Here is a 19,873-nt window from a genome sequence, read left to right as displayed (position 1 = left end):
GGGGTGACCCCATGGCTCTCACAGAATCACCTAGTCCAACCCACCTGCCATGGCAGGTTCACCTAGAGTAGATTGCACACGAACGTGTCCAGGCAGGTCTTGAACATCTCCAGAGAAGGAGACTCAACAACACCTCTGGGCAGCCTGTTCCAGTGCTCTGGCACCCTCAAAGTAAATAAGTTTTTCCTCATATGCAGATGGAACCTCCTGTGCTTCAGCCTGTGCCTGTTGCCCCTCATCCTATCGCTGGGCACCACTGAAAGGAGTCTGGTTCCATCCTCTTGACATCCACCCTTCAGATATTTATAAACAGTGATGAGATCCCCTCTCAGCTTTCTCTTCTCCAGGCTGAACAGACCCAGCTCTCTCAGTCTCTTTTCATAAGAAAGGTACTCTAGGTCCATAATCATCTTCATAGCCCTCTGCTAGACTCCCTCCAGTAATTCCTTGTCCTTCTTAAACTCTGCAGCTTCCTGAGGATATGATGTCGAAAGAGAGGTGCTGAGCTCATCTCCCTGGTATCCAGGGACAGGATGTGTGGGAATGGCTCAAAACTGCTTCAAGGGAGGTTCAGGCTTGACATTAGGATGCATTTCTTCATTAAGATGGTGGTCAAACACCAGAATGGGCTTTCTACAGAGGTAGTCAATGTCCCAGTGTTAAGAGGCATTTGGAAAGAGCTCCCAACATGCTTTAACTATTGATCACCCTGAAGTAGTCAGGCAGTTGGACTAAATGATCGTTGTAGGTTCCTTCCAATGGAACTGTCCTATTCTATATTTCACATTCCTTATTTCCAGGTACCTCACATTTTGTCAGTTTTTTCCTTGTACTATTAATACACAAAAACAAAACAAACAAACAAAAACCAACAAATCTTTACACTAAGGTAAATTAAATATCTTGGGGTTGAAATGGATGTGGGGTGATGTCAGGTGGGCAACATTGCTGAAGGATTAAGGAAAAAAAAATCTTGTGATTCAAAGTAAATCTTGGCTAGGGAGAAAAATTATCTTTAAGAAGAATACACATAGTGCACCACAAAGATGAGAAAAGGTGTTCAAGAAACCTTAGAGAACAGACAGCTAGGAAGGAAGGTAGAAAATGAGATGGTCTGAAAAGGTCAACTTGTTTCTGTTTTTCTGTAAATGAATTAACATCTCAATTTATGTGAAAAGCTGGTCTTTGTAAACACATCTGTACAACTAAGGTCTATTCTTAGCAGAATGAGAGAGAGAAGGAATGAAATGAGTTGACAATGCTGTATTTGAACATTTGACAACTGATACAATAACAGTGCATTTCACCTGAGTTTAGAAGACAAGACTTCAATCTTGGTGATTTATAACAGAAACTTACAAACTGACATGGCTGCCATGCAGTAGAATAAATTTCAGGTTTGAAATTTTGATATAGAAGGGTAACATTTGTTCAAGAATAGATGACAGGCAGAAATAGGGAGAGCTTTCTTAAAGATAATCTGGGGTACTCACTCTGCAATACAGTAGGAGACATCAGCTGGGAGCAACAGTGCAATTATAAAAAGCACAAAGGAGTATTGTTATTGTGATTTGCATTCCTGTGGATCAAGTTCCAAACCACTAAACCTTGACAATTAAATGGACAAAATGGTTTCTTCCATCATTTTTAGAATAATCTAACAAAACTAACCACAGGCGAGGTTTTAATTTCAACGGATATCTGAAACTAGGTGTTTATTGAGAAAAGGAGTATAGAAGAACATAATTTTTACAGTATTCTTAGAAAGATGTTACAATGCATGTTTATTTTTTTAAATACTGAAAATACTGAATGCCCATGTATGAGATGTTCTTGTGATATTTCTGATAGAGAATTAATGCTTGCGAGTGGAAAAATAATGGTTTATTATTAGGGAAATGCAAACCAGCAAAATACAGTGAATAGAATTTAAGAAAATACATGTCATTAAAACCGGAATTTCTGCCAACAGAATTAATTGGAGTCCAAACCGAAGAATCATCAGTTGATGATTTCTTAAATAATACTGAAACTTAAATAAAGAAACAGTTATCAAGGGACTCAGGTCCCTTGAGTAAGATACTTTTAAAAATCTTAAAAATGAAGTAATCTTAGATCTGTTAATAATTACCTTTTGAGAAGTCATGGATGATAGGTGGAAAAAGTAGACAAGCTCACATTTATTCCACCTTAGATATTTGTCCAAATTTTGAAATACATTAATTCTTATTACTTACTTTCACTTAACATCTAAATCATCCACCTGTTCTTAATAACTACTTTCCTAATCTGGAACCTACTTAAAATTGGGTAGAATAAAGTGGTTTGTTTTTGTTGGGTTTTTTTTTTTTTTTGTGTTGTTTTGTTTTGTTTCTTTCTTTTTAAATAGCTATATATTCATACTTCTTTTGCTAAACAGAACGGAAAATACAGGTAATATCTTTTAAGGTCACTGTCAGGACTATTCCCTACCACTGATACTGACTAATGTATCTATCACATGTTCAGAAATACTAAATTATAAACTACTATTAAGTTACTCCATTGATCAATTAGATGAAAATTATACCTCTGTATATTTTTCTATATTTATACCGATTTGAACTGTGCAATTTTAACTACCATTTATTCTGGTTCTGTATTTGCCATGAGGAACAAAGCAGACTTGATGTTTCCCATGCATATCAGCTGGAATGGCAAACATTTCTAATTCCACACCTGTTCAGTCACTGGGTCAGACAGAGGTTGCAGCATTTGTAAAAACATCCACAATTTTATTGAATCTTCTTATTAAAGACAATCAATTTTTAAATATTTCTTAATAAACTCAGATTTAGTAGAATTGTAATAATCAAAAGCAGTAATAATTTTGTTCTATTTTTGGAGAATGAAGAAATATTTTCCAGACTGGTTACATATTGCATAGTATCTTTTAAGTACAAAGTGTTTCAAGTACTGTGCACAGTAATTTCAAATGAAAATACAATTAGTAGTTGTGTTAAACCTAATTATGGTATTTGGATGTAGCTGAGTAGTTAGCTTGGTGTACTCCTTTTCTAAGAAAATTATCATACCATTTGTTCAATAAAGTTCAGAAGTGTTTTTCTAGTGTCACATGAAAATACCAGCAGTAAGGAGGATGTTGTGAAGGTAAAATTTCACTTTCAAACTGTTTTAGTCTTTTTGCACTTTGAAAGTTAAGAATTACTTTAGCTACCTGTCTGAAGAGAAATAAGTAAAATTATTTTATTCTTTTTGGTAAGTGGACCTGTAGTTGTTCTTTGAGAATAATTCTATAGAGATTTTAATTAATTTTTTGAAAAGAAAAGTCAAAATCATCAAGTTAAACAGAATGCATCATCTGAGCCCATCTTTTATGAAAACATATACCAGAGCTCCCTTCCTGCTTTGGCCAAGAATGGAATTTGGACTTACTGCAACAAGACGTGGTATTATAAAAATAAAACTATAGGTTTAAAATAAAAATAAAATCAATCCATAGGGTACTTTATAGTATTTTTCCATAAGCCTAAGGAACAGAAGTGGAGGTAATATTGCCAGAAATTATTGCATTAACAACAAACATAATCCAAATAGTTTTTAAATTATTTTGCTCTTGTGGGTTTGAATAAATTTAAGAATTTAAATCTTATTCACTGGGGAATTTATGATCAAAACAATTCTTTCTTTTGTGAAGACTGGAAAATATTATTTACTGTTTTCAAATGCAGAAAAACGTGACAGGAATACTATTTAAGAGAAAAACGAAAACAGGGAAATGGAGATATAATCAATATCACATCTTGCATGGGGCTTAAATTTAAACTTAGATTTATCCAAACTTAACTATTTTTTACTCCTACTTCAGTATTATATATTTTGTCCTCTAGTTGAAAGAACACTGTGAAATACATTTGAGATGTCAAGCCCTTTTTGAATTGCTTTACATCAGTCTCAGTTCAAATATTCCTGTCTTAACACATTTTAACTGCAATTACAGATTTTTCTTCTCTTGCACTCTTACCAGTTCTTTTAACAAAAACATAACTGCTTTTGCTTCTAAGAATAAATTTGCTTACCTAGTGCAAATTCCAGTTTAGAATGCTCATTTATGTTTCTTTTCCAACCAAGTCCATTTTGATTTCTAGAAGATGTTATTTTTTAATTAGGTTGTTACAATACTGATACTTCTATGGTACAGCTAGAAATTGCTGACTTGTTCTACTGCTTCTTTTAACGCTGATTCTGATGGCATTGACAAAAGATGTTTTGTCCTTTGGTTGTAGTAGATCTCCTTTTTCCCCTTCACTCTCATTAAACTGCAGTGCTCAGAGATGTCAGCCACTTGAGAGATCATACTGCACACTCTTTTGAAATGCTCAGGACTGTTAATTGTCATTGCTATCATCACACTGAATTAAAGATAAAGCTTTCTGAAAATGGTCAAGAAACATGTTCAGAAAACTGAATAATAGCAGTATTTCAAATCCAGCATATTATAATGTAATACAATATGTAAAGGAATATCACATGTTGCTGGACAGTAGAAAAACACGGCAAATCTAATATAAAAGGATTGAAGTTTTCTTAATATTCAAATTTTCTTCTATTCTATTAAATTATTTTTCTAGGTGTGGAGGTGAGGGAAGGAATGAACAGTGTGGTGATCTTTTCTTTTTGCTTGGCTTTGTTTCTCCCTGCCCCTAGCTGGCGGCATGCTGCAACTAAATAATCAGATGGTATGAAAAAACTAATTTTCTCCATCTTGTTATGGTGATCTTCAAGATCAAAACCCTTCCATGAACTAAAGAACTTTTCTGAACTTAAGTTGCACATGAACTGTGTGGGATGGAGTAGAGAACTTTTTTCACTGCGGTGCTGAAGAACCAATATTAGAAAAGAATTGTTACTGGAAATAGGATAAATTGGGATTGGCTATTTGAAGCTAACTATAAAAGACATTCACACACATGCTCTGACGTGCTCACTTAGCATATTTAAGGAAACAATAAAGCTGATTATTACATTGCATTTCAATTACCTCTGGTTATGTTGAAAGCAATAAAATAGATGCTAAGAACCAAGACACAGGAAAATTAAGTGATAGGCAGAGTATCAGAATAGAAATCTGACTGTCTGTGGAGTTAAACCTGGATCCTTATTGTTTTTGTTCAGTGATTTTTAACCCTACAGCTAGTCTCTCCTATATGTGGCATTTTAGTAATCTCAACTTCAATATTAATTACAAATAATTATGAAGAAACATACGAAGTAATTTCCTGTACTAAGTAATTGTTTCAAAACAGAGATTTTTATTTTCATCTAAAATGAAGTTTTCTTCTGCCTTTAGGCTAGACACTTTTAGATCTTTCATAATAATGAGGTTTGTATTTCAAATACAAATGCACACACGTCTAGATAAAAAACATAGTTCTGCTTTTCTTTGTTTGTTTTAGAAAGGAAGATTTTTCTTGGATATTAGTGTAACTGTGGTCTAAATCCTTTTGAGGTACACCACTGGTTATATCAGCATAATTTTGTGGCAGTGCACATCAAGAAGTGAAAGAAAAGTCCCTTTAGTCAGGTGACACATAGTCATACGATTTGTATGATCACTGTTGATCTTAATTCTTCAAAAAAGTAACTTCTGTTTGTTGAGCTGACATTGACCAAAAATGGGTAAGACGGCTAGACATAAAGGTTAAAGGGCTTGAATCAGGTCCATCCTTCCATATACAAAGTGAGGAACACTTGAATTTTGGGGACTGGACTTTATCCTCTAACGTGCCCAGAGGGCACTAATTGCTATACGTGAGGATGCAGTTTAGTCCAGAAGTATGGATGTGAAGGCAAATTAGGTATCATCTCTCTAACAGTGAAACTTTAAATCTCATGTCAAATTTTGGAACCAAAGACATTTAAATACGTCCCTTCTTCCCACACACACTTCATCGTTGAATTAGTTTATTTTTAATAAAGGAACAGGCTCCCCAGAGAGGTAGTCATAGCCCCAAGCCTAACAGTATTCAAGGAGTGATTGGACAACATCCTCAGACACATGGTGTGAATTGTGGGGTTGTCCTGTGCAAGGGACAGGAGTTGGACTCAATGATCCTTGTGGGTCCTTTCCAACTCAGGACATTCTATGATTCTATGTCTATGAACTGTAAACCCTTTAAAATGAAAATAAACATCTGAAGTATTTCTGTTGTATGCTTCTAAATATTGAGCTTTGGAGCTTGTGCAAAACTATCCGATTGTCTTGATAAATGTCCACAGATAAATGGACACAGAACAGCACACAAGAAGTCAGCCTGAGGGCAAGGTGGATGTTGTGAGGCTGCATGATAGCCACAATTATGGAGAGGTTTAGAGAGGGGAATAGTTCTTATCCCTAGAAATCTTGTTTTCAGCAGACAATTAAGTCAGTAAATGGATTGCTGCCATCAGTATCGTTATTCTATGCTGAAGTTTTGTATCTGGAAAAGATTTAGTGTCTGTCCAGTCCAGACCATAAAAAGATGCTGTTTTGAGAAAAAAAAAATGCCAGGAAAGAACTAGGTACTGAAAATAATAATTATTCTTAGATTACTGGCATGGCTTCCATCCAACAGGAGGTTTCTGGAAAATATTTTCAGTTGGAAATAATGTAACTTTTATTTGTCCCCTCACACTCAGTAACCCAGAACTGGCTTTTCAGCATGACTAAAACTTTTTTTTTTTTTTTAAGTGATATGCTCAAAGTAAATATATTTCCCCAAAACAAGAACTTTCCCCACTCTGCCCCAAAGAAAACCCAACTTGATAATGTTTTTTTTTTTTTTTTTTTTCTTCTAACATAAACTGCATATTTTGAAGCACTCTATCTTCAGTGTGTTTGTGTAGCTGAAAGGCTACATATGGGGAGAGTGAAGCTTAGAATGAAGTCATCAACATGTGATAGAATAGGTCAACATAGACTAAGGGTGTTCTGATTTATAAGAGCTTGGGACAGTAGGTCATTATTGTATACTTTGATAAGGAGATAAGTACAGAGTTCCCTTCATCTCTATTTTCTCTTCATTTTTCTTAATGATGTTTCTGTATTATGCTGTTATATCCAAAGAACACAGAATAGCCCACTGCTAAAGTAGCTAGCAAGTGTAATTTCTTTTCTTTTTAATCCTTTCACTAGAAGTGTTTAAGTAGAGAATGAGGATGATAAAACTAATCTTGAGAGTCATGAGTAATCTCTTCAGAATGTTCAATATCTTTGAGTTATTTTATAGCAATTAACTGTTCCAGTTGATGTGAAACATTCTATCAATGCCCAATAAACTGGCATTCTCCTCACTCCTACTCATACGACTTACAAAACCCAATATACAGTGATATTTTTCTGAGACATAGCTAAAAAAACTGGACAGGGAACCATCAGGGAGGGAGAAGAGTACAGCAAAATGTGAGAGGAAACAACTTGCTGAAAATAGAGAAACTATTCTGGTAGTTCTATAAAGCCATATATTATTATTTTTGAAGTTTTTGAGATTCTGAAGATAAGAGTAGCCTTTAAAAGAGCATTAGTGTTCTTTTGTACAGAAAAAGGTTCATGTGTTCAGCCTATTGCAAAGTGCATTTGCTTACATTCTTCCTGTGCAACACAAAGGCAGCATTAACGGGAATGATAAATAGGTTGATGAGCAGGCCAGGTGGCATAGCAATGGCTTGCAAGACTGCTGAGCTGGAGACACAGGTTTTAAAACAAACTTGGGGCTCTTGCTTCCTGGACTGGTTGAAGTTGAACATGTCGAGGAGGTAATGTGATTGATCTCTTTGGAGGAAGATGCCAGCTGGAGAGCTCACAAACTGCTCCTTCAGGATTCTCCTTAAAGATGAATTGATGGCAGCTTCTGAAAAGAGTTACTCACACCACATTCTTCCCAGCCATTCAGAGGTAAGGCTCTATCACAGTGGCTGCTAAAAGAAGGAATTGAGAGTTTAAAGGGACAGGAAAAAGGTGTCCCTGGTGAAAGAAACTGCAGGAAGTACATTCCCAAAATGCAGCAATTATTTCTATACCATTGTAAAATAGATTGTTTGTTTGTTTTTAGGAGCTTGTCCACACAAATGATCCTTTTTATTTTATTTTTTTTTAAATTTTAATGTTACTGGGATACTGTAATGCTAATAAAATAAGAGGTCAGCATTTCATCTGAGGACCGCCCTTCATTTTATATTGTAAATCAGTTGTTTAAAAAATATTCTAGGCTGATATCTGTGTTTTTGTGTTGACAAATATCTTCTCAAAACCATAGTGAAGGAAGGGCTCATTTTGTCCTTAGCTTCACTGTCCTTGTAGTTTTCATATGATGTTCTTCCCTTCACTGGAGGCTTTGGTACCTCTTTTTCTGATTTGCTACACATAAGCTACATATGTGCCCTTTTGAAACTGTCCTTTGCTGATCCAGAGATGTTATTTCTCAGTGTATGACAGCTTGCTATTTTGATCACGAATAACCAGCTTGTACAGTTTCTCTAATGTCAGACAACAGTAACAAAAGTTACTTTGGGATCAACAGTAGCTCAGAAACTCATACATAATGTAGAAATACTCCATGTTTATTTGACCTAAAACTATAATAGAAATGGAGTCCCACAAATGAGCTGGACACACTAGGAAGAAGCAGTCTTCCTTGAGTCTCAGCAATCTCACTCATTCAAATGAGTTGTAACAGTATCAGGAAAAAGTGAAAATACAGACAGAAGAAATTTTGGCAACATCTAAAAATGAAAGGAAAAAAATAATTGGTCTGACATCACTTGATTTGTTCAGGACTATATGTTATAGAGGCTAAATAAGGTAGAACTCATTTTTGGTTACTGGAAAGCACTAGTTTTACTGTAAAAACCTTAAACATATGATGTCTTTTACCTGTGAAAAAATGAACTCCAAACACAGATGGTTACTCCAATGATAGTGGCAGAATTTATTTATCTGTGGCCAGACCAACGTGCTGTAATTTACATGTAGGAGCTTATTCTTTCAGGTTATATGTTTTCAGTGCTTAATTTTTCCTTTGGTCACAAATAATGACCCACTCTTCAATATTTAACCTAGAAAAGAAAGGAGGAAAAATTAAACAGCTCAAAATGTTTGGAAAACATTGCAGGCAAATCAATCCGGAATCAGGGCTTTTTACTTAATTACTTTTAAACACAAGCTTCTGATCACTCATTTTGCTGCTGGGAGAAAGGATGAAATTACAAACCTTTTTCCTCCTTAGGAACAAAAAAAAACCCATTGTGCATATTTTCACCAGAGGCTACATGTGGTTCAGTGACTTTTAACCTGGGATGTGACTGGAGGAGCAGCAGGTTCAGGCTGTTTTGTTTGACTTTTTCTGCTGCTTTGTCTGTAATGGCTTTTCCTGTTGCTCCAGGCCACAGTATCTCAGGGGGTCCCTGCCCTGGCTTGAGGTGCCCGTGGCTGCAGCCTGCCACCCCCTCAGCCAGGCTGTGCTGTGGCAAGGAGGTCCCTCCCTTGAAGAGGGTGTTTTCAGCCTTTTTCCACTGCTGTTGAGGTTGACTGGGACCAGCACTGGGTAGGTCATGATGCACCACCAACATGTCCAACATATTTCAACTCTAGTTTCAGTGTCTTCATCCAGGCCTAATGGAGAAGAAAAAGGAAAGAGAATATTGGGTTTTGGTGGATTTTTTTCTGTATGCGTGTGTTTGTTTGTTTCTTTTTCAGGTTACTTATGCCACTTTTCTAGGAAAACTAGACTGCTATTCGCACACTTTTTATGACACAAATACGGCCTCACAAATGCTAGGTACAGCATGGAAGGTTCATGTTCATAAGAGACTGATTCTGAAGCCTGGAAAGCCTTTACTCAATCTGAATTCCCACTTAATGCCTGAATGAAGAAATGCTGCTTCTCAGCACTTTACCCATTGGTGCTCTGACATAGAAATATAAGTACCAGTGAGATGTATGCTCAGCGCTACCTGAGCTTTTGCTCCGTGAGGTGTTTCTCTGCAGCAAGGAGCTGTGGGCTAACTGTTGTGCTGGTACTTGACACCTGTGACACAGCTTCATGGTAACTCCCTACACCACGTGTATGCTGCAGAGTGGCATGTCCAGGGTGCTCTGTGGGGGAGGCGGCAGCCCTTGTGAGTGAGGGAGTTCTGTTTTCTGAAATTGTTCCTGTGAGAGCCTAGCAAGCTGGAAACTGTTGAACTTGTGCCAGAAAGGATTTATTTTTAAAGTATGGATGAGGTTGAACAAACATTCCTTGCAGTGGATGGCCTGGTGGACTACTGAAGTGAGTTGTTTAGTAGACTGGAACATGTTTTGTGCCCTGCATAATTAATCTGAACTTTAATAAATGTTGGTGGCTGGGAACATAATGAAAAACATATGTCAAAATTCTAAAAATGGAAGTACGTTTTAACTGTAATTATTACTAAAATTAAATATTCTGATACATGTAGAAGCTATGAGCAAAAATACTACACACCAAAAGCTTAGCGTTGCTTTTTTCATTTCACACTGATGAGGATAGGAGAAAAATCTTAGCTTTGAAATTCCTGGAATTTGTTTATGTCTCAGATTTATCTTTAAAATATGTTTTGAGGAAGCTCATTGGTTGGTTACTGTGTCCTGACAGTTATTGAAAGCATAAATACTTTTTCATTTGCCTGTATGCACACCTGTACTGTCCCACCTCTGAGGTCTAGTTAGTGTACTACAGCGATGTGCATTCACAGATTTTCTTCCCCTCTTTCTCATACTTAGGTTCCTTCAGTAGCTTCTACAACTTTTGTACTTATTTTACAGTGTAGTGATTTATCACTCATTGCTTCTCTCTCAGACACCTTGGTGACCTAGCAAACATACACCATTATTATAGTATTCTCCTTGACAGTTTTTAATTGCTCTGGGATTAGTTCCTATGTCTGTAAATATTCTATTTCAAATTTTAGTGGCATTTTTTCTTTCTTTGTGGTAGTCCAATCATGATAAGATTTATGAAGTGCAGGACTTTCTATTTTTTTGATTCTTGAACAGCCCAGGTAGGCTCTTGAGGACATAATGAAGTGATGCACACTTTTCTCACCTTCTTGGGTAACACTCTTAAGCAGAACAAAGCTTGGAAGAAAGTTTTTGAATCGTTGCTTCTCTCCTCTGCAGTTTTTGTCAGCCATACAGCAGATGTTTAGTTCATAAGACCCTCTTCACTGCTGCATATATGTGTTTTGTTACCTGTATAATCAAGAAAAAATATATAGCATTCATGTGAATGATGTGAGAGTTCTACAGTGCTGAAATGGTTCAGAATTTTGTAATAGATTAATTAGGAGACTGGTAGTCTGATTACAAACTATTAGTCTAGGATATTGCTTTAATTGAATTAGAATAAATATATATGTTCTTTGAAGAGAAATATCACAGTTGCATGATAATGCTAAAGGAAGATTTGTCTGTCTTAAGGTAATCTTGACTGAGGCTGCTTACTGTCTGCTAATATTAAAGTAGAAGAAAGACTTGTGTGATAAGGAAGTATTGTGAGTGTATCAGTTGCAATGCACTGCGAAGATAGAAAAATTCAGGAAACTTTGAATATTTATATTAAGTTGTCTTGCTAGCAGCCCAGGTTCTTGTTTTGGTAATTTTATTTTGTTTTGACTCCTCTGTTTTCTTTAAGGTCTTATTCGATTACAAGAGCTCATCAAGGCTCCATCACGATACAACCTGAGACTAAAAATCCGTCAGTTACCAGCTGACACAAAAGATGCAAAGCCATTGTTAAAGGAGATGAAAAGAGGCAAAGAATTCCACGTAATCTTTGACTGCAGCCATGAAATGGCAGCGGGCATCTTGAAACAGGTAATCCTCACTATGCTTTAGATAGCCTAATCTTTTTCATCCCTAATAAATAAAAGAAATATCCAAAGTTAATGACATTTAACAAGCAGAGGAATTGTATGCCAGTTTTACTGAGGCCTAACAGAAAATCAGCCAAGGATTTCAGAGATCATTTTATTGGTGAGTCTAACAGCGGCTGCTTTCAATTTTTTTTTTTTTTTTTTTTTTTTTTTTTTTTTTAAAGAAACAGATCAATTGGTTCATGTAGAGGTGAAAAGGTACAACAGTCTTTCAGTTATGAAGAATTTGGTACTTTGGAAGGCTGATGCTTTAATGAGGGTTTTAAATGCTTGTTAAGTGGTATATTAAATAAAAATATTTATTTTTTTTTTTAATTTAAGCTTCTAAATTGTATACTCTTAATCAGACAGTAATATTTGAATAGTATGTTACAAATAGAACATGCTAATGTGTTCTGCTGAGAGGATGGAACCAACAGATATCCTTTAGAGTCATATTCTTCTTGCGTTACTAATAGGGCTGCAAAACACCTGAATATGTTTGGGTAGGCGCTTTGAAAGTGTTTGCTTGTTATGCCCAAGACGAGTAGGTGAGATACAGTAGAATCCCAAATACTTGACTGGATTTATGTTTCAGAAGCAGATTCCAGTGACGTCTTCCAAGAGAAGGTGGCAATATAATGGTACACAAAGGACAAGGCTCATAAAAAAAATTACTGTAACCCTGAAGTGCGTGTAAAAGACATGTCTTTGTATGACTCCTTTAGTTTAATGAGCTAGCTCCAAACACTGGGAATTCCTTCTGTTCAGAGGCCTTTTTCCCCATAGTTTTTGAATTGAACTATTACTTCCATAAGGAGGGTAGGAAAAAATACCTGAGCCTAAACAATATTCTACAATACTTTACATTTCTAGTGCACATTTCTAATGTCTTTAATTCATGTTTATATTATGTTTGTTAGCAGACTGTATTAAAAACAAATTGTATTTAAGATCTGAAAATATGTCTCTCATTAAAGGTGCCTAGGGGCATTGTTGTGGGTACAATTAAAATTGCTAGTAAACGAACACGTATACTATCATCATAATTCCTAGTAATTTTAAACCTCTGCTGGTGGTTTTTGCTGTTTGGTAAGCATAAGCCAGCCTAGTTAGGGTAATTGTTCAGCCCAAATCATTAATGTACATTTAATTACTTTAACATCTTAAAAATGCAAATGGAAAATGTGTTGATGGTAATACAAAGTTGCAGTACTTACAATAATGCCATCAAGGCACATCATTTATACTGTACACAGTAGGTTTCAGGTGGAAAGAAACTTTTCCCTCACAGTGTGCAAAATCATGAAAACCACATGACTTGAGGGAAATGGGAACAAAATTAAAAGTCTTTTATCTTTGATCATGTCCCAGGACCCAAGAGTGAGAATTTAACCTTTTAAAATCAAAGTGTAAACTGTTGTATAGAAGGAAGATACAAGAACAATTATTTCATGAGTGTTTATATCTTTATACAGTTTCTATAGACTTTGAGCTTTCCATTCAGCTCCAATATTGGAATGCTTTAAATGTGCCTAAGAATGGTAGTTCTGAACCTGAATGTGAGCTCTTGCTATCAAAATTGACACAAAGGATGATAACACCGTAATTATTATTTAGTGATATCACTCCAAATATAGCATTTACAAGTGTTTGCTGAAAAATAACAGTAACAAAAATCTTCACATACTGATTTGTCAACTATTCATTAATGTTTTCTGGTAATGGAGGGATGAACTTGGAGGGGCATGACAAGGGGTTTCTTCTTGGGAGGATGACTGGAAATATGAACGATGAAGTGGTGGAAAACAAGTTGGAAATAAAGAAGAAAATACATTGAGGGGCCAGTGGAATGGCAGCTACTGTTTTCTGGCTAAAAATGCATCATGAAAAGGAAAAAAAAAATCCCATAATTCAGCCAAGTATAACTAAATTAAGGCAACTGTCAATGGTTACTACATCACCAGGCAACCAGGGAAAGCAGACATGATTTAAAAGGTTAGGGAAGCAATTGAATAATGAGGCAAAGACAGTGTTTTGAAGAGGAGAAAAGAGTGAAGTCTTTTGAGAACTGAGGAAAGTGAGAAAAAGGAGACTTTGAAAAGAGACAACTCCAGCACACAGCACAATCAGAAACATAAGTAGGATGTTCTTGTGTGGAGATTCTGTGGAGTATGAAAGACCTGACTATAAGCAGTTAAGATACAGGTGACTGCAAATGTGTTACATGCATAGAGGATGATACCTTGGCTTTATCTAAAAACAATAAGAAGTTCTTAAGTTAACAATATTTGTAGTTGTACAGTTTCTAATGAAGTTGTAATATTTCATGAGATAGTGGATTTCCTGTGTGTAAGAGAATTTAAATTGCTATTGGCACTCTATACTGTAGTTCTAAATATTATTGTGGAATTCTAAATACACAGGTATAGGTACCCTTTGGAAAACTATTGTTGCAGTTTTTGTCGAAGTCTTGCCTAAAATATTATAAAATCTGATCTGCAGCTGATAGTTCATATTCATTTTAGTTTTTAACTTTTCCTTGGAAAAGAACATATAGAGTAGTCATTTCACTATTTTTCAGACTGTCCCAAGTAGAAAGGTTCCCACAGCCTTCAGAACTCTGATAATTCTATTTTATACAAATTGTAGTATTATGACAGTTTTATAATTGTTGCTTTCAGTGTGTTTAAGGAGGTGTACCTGGCAGTGACTTGACAAAGATTCTGTTGATAACTCCTGGAAAGAAAGAAAATACTGCTTACTTGTGTGGCTTTTTTACAGTGCTAAAATAAGATGAAAATCACTGTAGGTACTAAAATGATTGAATGAATCACAGTAGGCTAAGACAACTTTTGTGCAGAGCATGAAGATACATACTTTTCAGGTGAAAATGCTCTTAATGAATAAGAGTAATGAGACATCCAGAGTTTATTGCTTTAAAATATATCTACAAATATTTGTTCTCATGCTCTTAAGAGAAAAGTATGAACATTTTAAAATGCATAGTTGGTGAAAAATTAGTTGACGTTACACAGTTAGCAAGACAGATGAAGGTATTTGATAGATATCTGAGTTTACACAATAATGCTATGAATATTTGTTCTTCATTTTTACCAAAATAGTATGTATCTTGCTTTTCAAAACTTGATGCCAGAGTATTTTCTTCCATGGTTGGAAAAATGTACACATGTATAATATAAGCTTGGGTTCTTCTTTTAAATACATAGTATTGTTTATCAAAATAGAAAAAAAAAATCCTATTAGGTTATTCTTTTTAAGGGAATGGTTCAATAATGAATGAAAATATTGTCGACTCAAATTTTGTGTGGCAATTTAATGCATCCATTAGTATGTAAAACTATAAGTCTCTTTCACATTTACTGCACTGAACAGACTAATAATATACTTTCTATCAGAAGATCTGGTTCATAAATTCCGTTAATAGTCAGTAATCTGCTCTAACTGATAGGAAATGACTTGCTTGACCTAATTTTAGTACAATTCCAATCCTGTAGTCTGATCCCAGTAGTGTTCTTTCGCAGCTTTTCATTTGCCATGTAAGTGTGATAAAAATGTATTATGTGACCTGAGAAACAATAATATTTTCTTTTTGTTTTTGTTTTTTAAGGCTTTAGCTATGGGAATGATGACAGAATACTATCACTATATCTTTACCACACTGGTAAGTGGATTATAAAAACATACTGATTACAACTAACAAAGATGTTGCTTTTCTTAATTATACTACTTGACAAAGTGAAAAAGGTCTCTATGGAATGGGGTGTGAGCACAGGATGTTTTCTCTGTTGAGTTTTCTTACCTTCAGTGAAAACTCATCAGGATGGTTTAAGTATTGTTGAACAGTGTGCCCTGGAAACTGACAGGCCCAAAAAAAACTAACTGACTATGTAGCACTGCAGTTTTTAACTTTCAAGCAGAGTTAAGTAAATAATTAATAACTGATTATTTATATTATGAATTGTGTACTTTTTTTTCTCTTTTAGCTATTTGTATGTAGAGATTATGACATTTTAAACATACTCATATATTCCATACTTTTAATCCAATATTTTACAAGGTAATTTTTCACTGTCATATGATTCCTGAATAATTTGGTGTGATTAGCAGTATTTTATTTAACAGTCCACATGAGATTTTTTTCAGCACATGAGTTGTGCAATGTTCAATGTGCAATGTAAAACTAACTAAGAAATTTGATCATTCTTGGAACCATCAGATTCAACATTTGCAATAAATGAATGTTTAAAATATGAATGCTCTTACAAGACATAACAAAGATGTATGTGAAGATTTTTTTTTTTTTTGCTGCTCAGTACAGCCTAAGAAATACTTTAAAAGTTGGTAAAATAGTACTCTAGAAGCTACAGTTGTGCTGTTGTGTTCAGATTTGCCTATATAGATTGTGGTTGATTGAAGTTCTTATAATACAAGTCATTTCAAGCATGAGAAAAACGATGCTTGAAATTACCTATTTTTAAAGTCACATACATGTTTAAGTCCTTATGGAAATGAACCCTTTGTGGTAGGACAGAAGGTTCAACTCAGAACTAAAAAAGAAGAGTTCATAGAAAGTATTAGCACTGAAATAACTCATTGAATAGCAAGCAAAATTATTTGTGAAGTTCATTAGAACTGTGAAGGCAAATTACTGTGCACAAGCACCTGTCTTATTTTAGAAGTGTAAATTTTTCTGTCTCTTATGGATTTATAATCATTTGCAATGGAATTTCCCTCACTAGTCTATCAAAATGAATTGTAGATGTTTCAAGGGTTTTACATTTTTTTAAAATTTTCATTTTGCTAACAGTGAAAATTTCTTCTTTGAGTGGTATGCTGTGCATTGGCATTTAATTTTTATTATTAAAGCTATGTTTTAAAACCAGAATTTTATATCATTCTTATTTCCTTCTTAGAACATCAGCTTTTTTTCTCTCTCTTTTGTTTATATTTTTTTTTTTTAATAGGAGAGACAAGTATTATATTGATTTGGAGCTATCAAAGGGTAATTTAGTGTGCATAAATGGATGATAGATTTTGATTTTGCAATGTAGCTTCGGAATTTGCATCAGAATTTAGTTGTTTTGATATATTAACTGCTTTTTACCTGACATGGTGAAAGTTCTGTCAAATAAATTTTCCAGTCACAGTGTTTACAACAGTCTTCTGTGTATTCTCCTTTTGATTGATTCAGGGTCTAATGCAGTAGATCATTAATACTCTGACCTGTGTGTATTTATAATATATGCATAATATTGCTGTGTATATTTATTATATTCCAGTGTAAATATGAATGTGTTTTGATTAAATAATGACATCTGAGGTTCTGGCTTCTTTCACAGTAAAAGCTGAGAGAGTTTTTAAAGGGAAAGATGTAACATAGTTCTAGTCATGTTCAACATTTCCTTTGCAATAAAATGTTTTCTTTCTTTAGAAAGAGGACATGAGTTAGGTTATTTGTAAATAAATAACTTAAAAAGCATTTTGACATCTGTGTGTCTTAGGTATCGCATATGGAAAATGGTATCATAACTAGTTATAATTAAAAATGGGTAATTATTGATAACTGATATTTTTGTGGGCTTAGTGATGTTAACAATGAATAATGAATTATATTCTGGTTTTCCATAGCACAATATTTAGTCTTCTTCAATTCTAGCCAGTAAAAAAAATGGATTCAAGCAAGTGTTACACATAACACTACCATTTCATGGAAATTTTTAATATATTAAGCTCTCTGCAAAAGAAAAAGTTAAAAAGAAGTTAAAAATTATTTTAATGACTACATAGAAATTATGTGGAAAATTTCTAAGTTCAATGAAATTATGCTATAGGACAGTAATGTAATTATTCCAAATGAAACAAATTAAACCAAATGAAAGTTTGTTTATAATGCACATAGCTGGGCTTAATGAGTCATGATTGTTTTCTTCAAAGACTTTTTTCCCCCCCCCGTCATCAAAACTTGAATGTAGTCATGAGTTTCCTGAAGTTAAGTACTAGTTCTATATTGTTTCGAAGGAGTGTGTCAAAGGATTGGAATAATCTTGAGTTTACTTGCTTGATCTAAAATTTGATTTTTTTCTTCTTATCAATTTTTAATTTCTATTTGCCTCTGTGTTTGTTGGGGGCCTAAATACACACAGACACATATGTATTGAAAATACATGAATTGTCAAAGGTTATTCTTGCAAAGGTAAATTCCTATCCAAGATATGTCCGTATTTGGAAGTATAATTTATAGCTGCGAAAAATGCTCTAGGTTAAATTTAAACCCATGTACATTTCCCCTCTTCCCCTGCAATTTATTGTCTAAAGTTTCATAGAGACTGAGGGTGCAAGGAAACTCCTGTTCTGTTTATTTTATGATTTGAAGTCTGTTCTGGTAAGCCAAAGCAGTAGTGATTAATAACAATATTTTTTAGCAGTTAATAGTAATATTCAGGCCTACTATAGTATTTAAGCCTAACTAATATGGCTACAGTTCTGCTACTGGACTTAACATTTCCTAAAAGGCTTTTTTTCTTTTTAATAATAATAATTACAAAAAGGCAGTTGAAGCAGTTCTTCCTTTGTGAATCAGATTACTCCCACTATAGGATCAGCTGACTTGCTTGCTCACAGACAAAGGTCCCCAAATAAAGAGAGCATACTTTCTAGTGCGTGTAACACTGTTACTCCTGCAGAATTCAGCACTCTCATTTGGAGAAATGGTCCTATAATTCAAATAGGGATTTCAGTGTATTAAAGAATTTATATTATGGTCATTTTTTTTCAGGACCTGTTTGCCTTGGATGTGGAACCCTATCGGTACAGTGGTGTTAATATGACTGGATTCAGAATTCTAAACACAGAAAATACCCAGGTGTCATCTATCATTGAAAAGTGGTCTATGGAGCGATTGCAAGCACCTCCAAAGCCTGATTCAGGTTTACTGGATGGATTTATGACGGTATGAACATAACTACTTAGTTCCTTTTTGTATTTGTTTGTGAAGCTAAAAAATCTCCTAAAATTTTATTTTTGTTACTAAAATTACTTAGAGGTATGAGACCAAATATTATTGTAAACATGAGTCAGAGAGTAACTATGATGTTTGTGTTAATATTTTGCAGACTGAATACATGTACATATTAACTTTCAGAATTACACATACTGTATTATTTTCCAAACGATAACGTCACATTGTAAAAGTCTAATTCATCTAGTCCATACTTCCCTACTTTGTTTTAATTTAAGATTCAGTCATTAATAATGTGTACTATTTCATTTCTACATTATTTTTGATATATATTTTATGAATACTGTAAGTAACACCTTCTTACTATCCTTTCCAGTTTCTATGCCTTCCCATAGGTAATTATTCTAGTTGCCTATTTTTTTTTTCCTTTGTGATTATTCTGTTGCCTTTCTTAGGTTCATGAAAATTACAATTATGTTCATGCAAATAAAATTTCATTACTAGGTTTTCAGTGAGTTTCTGCTCATTAGTTGGAATTAAATCTCAAATTATATTGTCCAGAAGGGATTTATTTTAAAACAAATCCTATATTAGGACCTTTTTAGTTTTCAAATTTGTTAAAAGATTTAATATTCTACTTTGTCATGGAGTGATTTCTAACATCTTTGCTAACAGGGTTCTACTACTCTTTAGATTTTTTTTTAGAAGCCTTTTCATGTTTAATTATAAAAATAACAAATTCTGTTTCTTGAAGATTAGTATCCTAGTTATCTATCAGTTATCTAGATTGTGTTGAGTCACATAATTAATTTTGAACAATTTTTTTCCTACTGGTAAGATGTAAAGATTTTATATATATTAGCTACTAAATGACAATATTTTAAAAAGTGAATTTCTTTTTTTTTTTTTTTCTTTTTAGAAAATTATCTAAAAAGAGAACACCACCTTTTTCTTCTATTTGTTATATGTAGTGTCTTGAAT

The 19,873-nt window shown here is 34.2% G+C and overlaps 1 protein-coding gene across 1 annotated transcript in view; it reads left to right on the top strand.

Moving 5' to 3' along the window:
* The window catches only part of GRIK2 (glutamate ionotropic receptor kainate type subunit 2), a gene marked incomplete at both ends in the record, with an annotated part of 377,447 nt that overhangs the window by 131,452 nt on the left and 226,122 nt on the right, over positions 1-19,873 (top strand). The window contains 3 exons of the mRNA XM_082047176.1: positions 11,691-11,872; positions 15,542-15,595; positions 18,710-18,883. Coding sequence (XP_081903302.1) covers positions 11,691-11,872; positions 15,542-15,595; positions 18,710-18,883 — 410 coding nt within the window. The remainder of the gene's footprint in view (positions 1-11,690; positions 11,873-15,541; positions 15,596-18,709; positions 18,884-19,873) is intronic.

This window comes from Streptopelia decaocto, assembly GCF_964273445.1.
Source record: "Streptopelia decaocto genome assembly, chromosome: 3".
NCBI lineage: Eukaryota > Metazoa > Chordata > Aves > Columbiformes > Columbidae > Streptopelia > Streptopelia decaocto.
The sequence above is the reverse complement of the archived record's forward strand: the minus strand, read 5'-3'. Positions and strand labels throughout refer to the sequence as shown.